Source organism: Lucilia cuprina, chromosome 5 (genome assembly GCF_022045245.1).
Source record: "Lucilia cuprina isolate Lc7/37 chromosome 5, ASM2204524v1, whole genome shotgun sequence".
NCBI classification, from domain to species: domain Eukaryota; kingdom Metazoa; phylum Arthropoda; class Insecta; order Diptera; family Calliphoridae; genus Lucilia; species Lucilia cuprina.
This window is the reverse complement of record NC_060953.1, coordinates 43,970,385-43,980,493: the sequence shown is the minus strand read 5'-3', so window position 1 is coordinate 43,980,493 and position 10,109 is coordinate 43,970,385. Positions and strand designations below refer to the sequence as shown.

The following is a 10,109-nucleotide window of genomic DNA, read 5'->3' as shown; positions in this document are numbered from 1 at the left end:
ATAGTCTAGTCTCTAGTCTAGTCTATAGTCTAGTCTATAGTCTAGTCTATAGTCTAGTCTATAGTCTAGTCTATAGTCTAGTCTATAGTCTAGTCTATAGTCTACTCTGTAGTCTAGTCCATAGTCTATTTTATAGTTTAGTCTATAGTCTAGTCTATAGTCTAGTCTATGATCTAGTCTATAGTCTAGTCTATGCATAATATCTTGTTCCAGTATTTTATTGTACTTTTGTGTTTGATATATGTAAAAAAACTAATGCAAAAGTCCAAATAGCTAGAGGTAGGACTACAATTGTAGCAAAAGATAACAACATATACAATGTTTAAAAAATAGGCATAAATCTTTTTTAAATACTAAAACTCTAATAAATAAGTATCTGCCACAAAATATATAGGAATATAAAAACAACATACTAAAACAGACATATTTTATGAATAATAAATTTTGAAAATACTATTCAAAAGTTGTTTATTTCTAGTATATAAAAAAATTATTCTATTTTATTTAAATTTATACAAACTGCAAATATATGATCGTTTTTATATTAGTTTAGTGTTTTTTTTCTGAAATAAAATGTATCAGGCAAGTGCAGGCTTTAGACATATTCACAAAAACGAAGGCTAAAAACAAGTTTCAAAAGAAACGCACATTAAAAATGTTTGAAAAAAAATTATGAAAATTAAAACAAAACTAAACCTTAATTTGAACATCATTAACTGACAACTGGTTAATATGAAATTAAAAATAAATATCAGTCAATATGTTAAAAATATCGATCATATCATTAGAAAATAACCTACAAAATTTAAGCTGAAAAAAAAGTCATAAATACGTACATACGTATAATATATGTACATATGTAGATAACAATTAGGCCTACTACATTTAAAATTAGTATAAAAATTAGGCATCACCGTAATTAAAAATTTTGTACAAAAAATTTTAACTTTTATGTTTTGATATAGTTTTTGCTAAAAGTAGACGTGAAAAATATATATGTTATTTAGACCAGTAGTACCATTTTCCAAAATCATACTAAAAAATTTACTTTTTTTCTAAACGATTATTTGGAAATTTTTAAAGCCGAAACCTAAGGTTCCATATATCCGATTTAGATCTGATTTTTAGCATTGATTTGGGATATTTGCAAAACAATTTTCAGAAAAAACATCCCTAATAATACAGTATATGCATATACATATGTTCAAGAACTTCTACTACCAGCTATATTAATTTTTGTTAAAGAAACAAACTTGAAATCCATTTTCGAATTTGTTAAAATTAAATTTTGTGTTTTCAGATGTTACACCTTAATTATTGAACTAAGATTACTTATGTATTCATTTTCACATCATAAATACAAATAAACGAAAAACATTAATTATTCAAAGCAGATACAGTGGAGATAATAATTTTAAGTGCATGTAAACAACAACTTTGCATTACACATGAGTATATGGGGGGAAAGAAATTAGCTTAATGGGCGTGGCAACTCCCATATAAGAAAATCTTAATTTAGTATATCTGAGAAAATATAACATAACAACATAAATTTAAATGTTAAACAAATGGACGGACTGACAATAGAAGGCGAGGCTTTTCCCCTGAATAATTCATTTATCTGGAATACAATTAGAACTAGAAATTTTGCAAGAAAAATGTAACATCCGTGTAAACATTTGAGGTAAAAAATGGGCGGACTTTTATTAGAGGGGCTTGGAAGCTCCCTTTATAAAAATGCCAATAATGTAAATGAATGGGTAATAAATTTCTAACAAGCAATAGGGGGCGTGGCACTTTTCATAAAACTTGAATATTTGGGAAGCTGTTAAAATTTTAAACTCAAATTGTATTGGAAATCCTTTAACATTATACATATATGTTTATATGTGGGGCAAAAATGGGCAGACTTTCCTTAAGGCGCATTGAACCTCAATTTCGAATTAGTTAGTTAGTTAGTTAGTTAGTTAGTTAGTTAGTTAGTTAGTTAGTTAGTTAGTTAGTTAGTTAGTTAGTTAGTTAGTTAGTTAGTCAGTTAGTTAGTTAGTCAGTTAGTTAGTCAGTTAGTTAGTTAGTTAGTTCGTTGGTTGGTTAATTGGTTTACGTGGTAGTTCACTACGCGCGAACTGTCAAGTGAATCGAACAGACTCCGTTTTGACCGAAACACTCCACTCGTCAGATGTTGTATTGGTAGTATTAGATCCAGCCCGTAGCTGTAAGAAATCTTAGGATATCATTAAGCCCAATATCAGATTTCTCACTAAGGTTAGATATGAAGTGATTGCCAAGGAAGCGGTTTTTCTTTACGGCCAGAGCAGGGCATTCGTAGAGAAGATGGAAGACCATTTCATCCTTTTCCCTGTCTTTGCAACTGCATCAATGATCATTTTAAGGGAGACCAAACCGACTTGCATGTCTGCCTATTACCTAGTGTACTGTTATTACTGCGATCAGCCTCTACGCCTACTTCGGTTTATAAGGTGTAAGTTAGGTAGTTGATTAGTTAGTCAGTTAGGTAGTTAGTCAGTTAATTAGTAAGTTCATTAGTTAGTTAGTTAGTTAGTTAGTTAGTTAGTTAGTTAGTTAGTTAGTTAGTTAGTTAGTTAGTTAGTTAGTTAGTTAGTTAGTTAGTTAGTTAGTAAGGTAGTTAGTTAGTTAGTTAGCTAATTAGTTAGTTAGTTAGTTAGTTAGATACTTACTTTCTTACTTACTTGCTTACTTACTTACTTAGTAAGTAAGTTAGTTACGAAACATCAGCATAATCTAAATTGGTTTTTTTGTGCCATTGAGGAAATTGACGGTGGACCAGTTTAAGTATACCTTAGCCCGGAACACACGTCAATCAAGTTTTCTTTAAAAACAATGATCCGGTAAAGCTTTTGTTTTCAATTTTTATTTTTCCAATAGTGATCTAACTCAAAAACCTTATTAATATTTCCCACACTGTAACACTATATTTTATAGCTAATAGTGCGCTTTATGTATGTAAATGACTTTATAAAACAAAAGATAACTAATTATCAAAATGTTTATTTTATACAAAATTTAATAATTTGCCAAAAATTGCAGATTTTTCTAAACATCTGGATTTATTAAGCTATAGTTGGTATAACCAAATAAAATCTATAAGTTTTTTCTATACTTAAATGCGCATAAACAAAGTTCAATGAACATTATATAATAAAAATTTTATTATACTTATCTAAACTAAAAACAGGCGTAAATTATTTAAAATTAAATTTAAGTACATTAGCCATCAAAGAATTAAAATAATCAAAATCAAATCTTTCTTTTGTGAATCTGTTCAAACTCATGATTAATAGTTTTACTTAAAACAAAATTTACATTAAAAGATTTTTTATTTATTTTTTTACTGCTTAAAAAAAAACTCATTTCGTATACGAACATACATTATTTATACATTGGTAATATTTATAAATAACATAATCAAAACAAATGGATTCATAATTGAATACCGAAATGTTCAATATGTTGAAGTTTGAAAAAAAACTTACTATTTACCGGCCAGAAGCCTTAAATCCATATACTTCCGCTTCTAATTTTCTTCGTTTATTTCAGTTCAAACTTAAAATGCTAAATAAAGTTTGTTTTTTTGTTAAACGGTAGCCGTTTGACTTAGCTCGAATGTTGTATAAAATATCAGGTATAAAAGTTGAACCAAATCATTAACTAAATATCATTCCAACTTTAAACACACTAGAAAAATTAGAATCGAAACTTCTTCAAAAATGGTAATTAAACAACTAAAAAGAAAAGCCAGTTATTTGAAACAAAAACGAATTTGAATAACAATTGTTTTTCTGTTTATCTTATTTCCTCTAGAAATTCTTCATTGTTGCTCTTGTTTTGGTGGCCGGCGTTTGCGCTGATGTTTCTGAATTAGGTTACGATTATCAACAACCTGCTCCAGCAGCTCCAGTACAAAACTTTGTTCCCGCTCCTGAACAAAGTTATATTCCTCCTGCTGCTTCTGCCCCTGCTCCCGTTCATCATCACCCAGCCCCTGCCCCCGCTCCTGTTCACCCCGCCCCTGCTCCCGTTCACCACGCTGCCCCAGCTCCCGTTTATCATCACCCCGCCCCTGCTCCAGCTCCCGTCCATCACGCCGCTCCTGTTGAAACTCCCGGTTACCATCTCCCAGCTCCAGTCCAACACCATGCTCCTGCCCCAGCTCCCGTTCATCACGCCGCTTCTGCTCCAGCTCCCGTTTTCCATCAACCCGCTGCATCTGCCCCTGCTCCAGCTCATGATGATGGTTACTCTTACTCTCAACCTCAAGCTGATCAAGGTTACAGATATAAGACTGTCCGTCGCGTTGTCTACAGACACCGTGCTTAAACTGTGATCCCATTTCATTAAACATTTTTTAATTGACTACCGTGACTGTATTGATAAGATTCCCCCATTTTTGAAGAAATCAAAATAAAATTGTTTGTTATACATTTAAGAAATCTTGTCCTTCTGATTTCCACCAATTTTTAGACCCAATTGTCATTTGAATAGTCATTTTAAGGATAAGTGTGAAGGTCGTAATCAGCTTCATCGGGTCTGACAATAATAGAGTTTCCACGCCCTCTATAAATCCCGACTATTTAATTTTAATAACTGAGAAGATAATACAATTGTTGTAATTTTAGAAGATATTTATTTTTATAGGAGGTGCCACGCCCATGTTTTGCCATTAATTGCATAATTCGTTATTTACATATGATATTTGCATATTTACACCATACACCACATTAGTGGGGAGGGTACCATCGCCTCTGAAACCTACCATCGCCCCTGAATCCTTCAATTAAGAACTCAGGTGTCAATTTTTCTACATAGATTGAGCCGGTCCATGTACAAGCACTTTGCTCAAGTACTCGAGCTACCTAATCTCTGATCATTGCTGACACGTTGCTTAACATCCGAGATTTAAAGCATCACTTTCGTTTACAACCACGCAGATGGGATGGTCTCTGTTAATTTGACAACAGCACCTAGAGACGTAACCGGTAGACCGAAGTACAAATCCATCAAATAAGCCTATACTTTATTCTTACTCACAGGGACACACTGTGGTAATTCTGATATGAACAAAGTACTCTCTGAACATATCTGAACAAGGAAGGAAAATTCAATTGTATCATTTGTATATGAGTTGTGTGATGGGTTGTCTGATACATCATTTATCCGACACATTTATAAGAGAAACACATACGACACATTCATTATAGGTAGACGGGTGGGGTGAGGCCCGCCGTGCCCCACATTCATCCTGTACCATATACAATTAATACCAACTCATTTCCAACGCTTACTCCCACAGTCACTCCTCTGTGGGGTATATTTTGTTTCGGCAACAGCACCGAACTTATTGACTTTATCTTACATCAGTCATTTAACCGCAACTACTACGTGGATCCCGAAGGAACCTCAAACAACTGACCAGCGAGGATATAGTCCTGCGGGCAACTGGCCTTTACTACATGGAAGTACTGAAAAAATACTGAAGAAGTTATGATTTCGCTTCTTTGAACGTCAATAAACATCACATTCACAGAAATTAAAAAAAAATTCACGTAGTGCTACACTTTTGAAGTAGTGATAAATGTTATACTTTTTGAAGTACTTCATTTTATTTTTGCTGATTTGTTAAGCTTTCACAGGTAGCAAACCAGAACGCTGATGTCGATAATAACAGTGTATTATTGGCAATCACGCCAGTCTCTAGGACGTTTATATTATGGTTGCAGGAATATATTGTAGACCGTTATAGGGTCAACGTTGCACTATTTTCTATGCATGTTTTACATTCGTCAAAATCCGCTTGTTCAATTTTACAATGTTGTTCCCACAAAGCTTATAGTTTCAGACAGATATTCTGAAAAGAGAATGATAACGGTCGGCGTATTATTACACTACGACCCATATACTCTGGTTTCCTATCCAAACCATTTTGTCGCACGAATAAAGGAGTCTATCCTTCGGATGTCAGCCTCAGATAGATCCGTTAAGTCGTACATGACATTGGCTCCTAGCAGATTCAATATATTCTCCGCTAGGGCAGAACACTGACAGAGGAAGTGAACAGTACTCTCTTCTCTTCCTTTTCGTCTTGACAGCTCCTGCAGAAGTCATTACTAGGAAGTCTAGTCTCACATGGAGCCCAAAAGACCAGTGACCAGTCACCACTGCAATTAAGTTCCGTACATTTGCTCTAGGAAACTGAATTAGAACTCGTGATCTTCGTGGGTCATACGACGGCCACATGATCCTTGCCAGTCTACAGGTAGCCTCAGTTGACCATCGAGCGTTTGTAGCTTGAAAGCGAAATGTCAACAAATTTGTCGGTGTACTCTGTTGCTAGTGAGGAACCCACTTTCGCAAGAGAGTCCGCGATAGTATTGCCAGGTATCTGTCGATGACCTGGAATCCAATACAGTCCCACTGTGGAATGTTTCGCCATCTCGTTTAGAGATACCCGGCATTCTAGGACAAGGTGTGATGTTGTATAAACACCACTTATAGCCCTTAGGGCAGCCTGACTGTCGGTATATATTCGAATATCTGAGCCAGTTTACAGCCTGTTTTATGGCTGATAGTTCAGCCTGAAGTACGCTACATTGGTCAGGAATATATAAAAAGTTCGAGAATGCTTTGAAAAAAAAACCAGTAAGAAATTATAGTCTAGCCATACGATACCATACCATACATACACCTGTTACAAAAATAAAATGTGATTTAGTTTTCATAGTAAATCATTTAAGTTGAATTGTACCTTGCCCCATATATACTTCAGCTATTTATTGTTGAATAAAATTTTGGATATTTTAGTAAAATTTTGATGGGAAGCTTTTTATAGGGAATAGAGTCAAATGAGGCCCTATAATTACAAAGTTCATAAGGGTCATTATGCCTAGTTTAGAACTTGATTTTGCAGTTTTTGTCGAGATACGAGTATATTAATCATAATAATGAACTTAACCATTTCACGCACAAAACTAAACCGCTGGATTTTTATGGATTTGACACCGGTGTCCCGTATACGTGAAAGAGTTAAAAGCCCTATTCGGCGGATTATGTTGTATGGGGGCTAGGTGATATAATGGGCCGATGTTAACCATTTTCAATAGGCTTCGTCTACGGTATCATAGAAGATCATATGCCAAATTTCATTGTCCCGAATACGTAAAGAGTTAAAAGCCCTATTCGGCGGGTTAAGTTGTATGGGAGCTAGGTGATATAATAGAAGATAGGCTTCGTCTACGGTACCATAGAAGATCGTATGCCAAATTTCATTGAATTATCTCCAAAATTGCGACAAGTAGTTTGATTACAAAGTTCAAAAGCCCTATTCGCGGGTTCAGTTTAATGGGAGGTGAAGAAATAATCTTAATCATTTTTAATAGGATGCGTTCCTGGGACAATAAAAGATTATGTACCAAATTTCATTGAATTATCTTCAAAATTTCGATCTGTAGTAAGATTACAAGGTTTGCATGGAAGACGGACAGACGGACCGATATGGATGGGTATAGGACGAATATTATTGTTACACTATTAAAGTGGTGTAGGGTATAAAAACCAATAACAAGGTTGCTTATTGAAAAAACGTTTGGTTTTATTGAATAATTTTCTAAAATTGAATTATAAAATTCTGAAATACGACTGGAAATCGTGTAGAAATTTTAGTTTCTATGTTGTATTTGCCGAAAATTGCAATTTGATGGATATAACTTTAAGTACACCTTCCTTCCTTTATTGGCACAATATATCACCTTCTCGAATAAGATCGCAACTATTCGATCTGCTGCTCATTAAAAAAATATAATCCAGTTTGGTCTGCTCATATTACTATTACTACAAATAAGTTGGCAAACGTTTTTGCCTTTAAAAATAACCATCTTATATCTTATATAATCTAAGTAATAGGTAATATGTATCTTAATTGTTCCGCAGTACAAAATCTTTTGTTAAAATTTATAAACATTCACTTTATCTTATTATCTCAGTGAGAACTTAAAATGAGTGACATATAATAACCCAGCAAAAACGTGGTAATGAGTTGTACTTATTTAACAAATTACTTTTTAATGACTACTACATATCTTCTGAATTACATAGAATGTGCCAGATAATGACTAACAAATAACATATTATATAAGTACTTACTTTTTAGCCTGGACATGTAGTTTTTGCATTGTCTTTACCACATTATTTTCTTATTTTCGTAAAAGTAGAATTGTAGACAATTTTTTTTTCTCAGAAACAAAACTACTTAACTCCCTATACGCAGGTGATCGTAGTAAGTACTTACATAACTGGCTATTTGTAAAGAGCGATGTAAGTACTTGCTTCCAATGTCATAACCACGTTAAAATTATGATTTAAAATGTAATTGTTTAAGTAAAGTTTAGCATTTTAAAACATTGCTTTTAAATTTGAAGTTTTTGCTGGGAAGTTGCTATGCATCATTTTTCTAAAATTAATAGAACAATTTGTTCTAATTTAACTTGTTTTGAGGGTGATTGCATAAAATCTTATTTTAACTTCAAAAATGTTTACAATAATTTTTATGCAAATTAGAAGATTAAAGATAAAATTTATGTCTTAAAAAATTACACAATATCTAGAAAGCAATATCAATGAAAGAAAACAACACAAAACAAGTTAAAAAAACAAAACACAATCAGTTGAAATAATTAAACAATTTTAAAAATGACACACCCGCTCACACACTTAATTAATAAAGAATATTAAATTTATGATCGTGATCAAAATAATATTTATCTAAAAAATATATATAAAAACCAAAACTGGGTTTAATTAATAAATAATTGATTACGCGATCACATGCATTTGATAATGTCATCTATTAACTATGACAAACAACGGTTTCGCGAAGCAGACTGAACAGTCTCGTAGGACTACTTAAGCTATTTGAAATAAATATGCAATTTTAGCAAATTTCATATAAAAAATTTTTATATTTTAGTTAAAAGACTGATTGAATAAAATCTATGTGTTTTAATAAAATTAATGAGGTATTTAAATTTTGCAATAAACATTTTAAAAATAACTCAAATTTTAAAAACTAAGTTAAATATTTTATTAAAAAGAACTATTTTTATTGTTCAAGTGAAATATTTTCAACAAAAAACATAAATAGATCCTGAATTCTAGAACAAGAAAAACTACCTTTAAAAAAACCTGAACGACAATTTTTAACGGTTGAATAATGAATCCAATAAATTTTTATTTTCGAAAAAAAACAATAATCAACAACTAGTTATATCTACAAATATCGCTAAAGAAAACAATAATATCGATAATTTAAGACATACAAATTACCGTTAATGAGTTATTACACTCACAAATATTGAATTTCTATAGAATAACATAAAAAGCACTAAAATGAAACTTGTTTCCTTAATTTCTTTTGTTTTCTTTCATTGTAGTGGAAATACTTAAGTATGTGTATGATAGTAAATTCAAATTAAATTAAAACTGCCAAATGTTTATAAAAACTCTTAAGTTTGCAAAATTATGATACACATACATAATATATTAAGACTTGTTTATCACATTATTAATTTTTCGTTTTTCGTCACAATAGATTTATAGTTTTATTTACTTAAACAAAAAATAGAATAAAAAAAAGAAACTAGTTTTAATTAAGATGAGATTTTTATTTATAAATATTTATGTGCAAAAAATTTAAACAGTGAAAGATTTTAAGTGCTTTTGTTCCAGAGAGAACTATTAATTAGATAGTTACGAGGGTTGTGTGTGAAATAAAAATAATTAGTTTTCCAAATAGTATTATTTTAGCTTAGATTTAACTAACGATATAGTTCTAGTTTATTTATAGTTCAGTTTAAGTTCATTTCGAGTTCAGTTCTAGTTCTGTTCTAGTTCAGTTCTAGTTCAGTTCTAGTTCAGTTCAGTTCAGTTCTAGTTCTAGAACTGAACTGGTTCAGTTCTAGTTCAGTTCGAGTTCAGTTCTAGTTCAGTTCTAGTTCAGTTCTAGTTCAGTTCTAGTTTAGTTCTAGTTCAGTTCTAGTTCAGTTCTAGTTCAGTTCTAGTTCAGTTCTAGTTCAGTT

At 32.0% G+C, this 10,109-nt stretch overlaps 1 protein-coding gene across 1 annotated transcript; it reads left to right on the top strand.

Moving 5' to 3' along the window:
- The first annotated feature begins 3,701 nt into the window (after window positions 1–3,701).
- LOC111683011 (skin secretory protein xP2) lies at window positions 3,702–4,468 on the top strand. The gene is made up of 2 exons (XM_023445042.2): window positions 3,702–3,752; window positions 3,844–4,468. Exons 1-2 carry the CDS (start codon window positions 3,750–3,752, stop codon window positions 4,357–4,359), a joined length of 519 nt encoding a protein of 172 aa, XP_023300810.2. The 5' UTR covers window positions 3,702–3,749; the 3' UTR covers window positions 4,360–4,468.
- The last annotated feature ends 5,641 nt before the right edge of the window (window positions 4,469–10,109 follow it).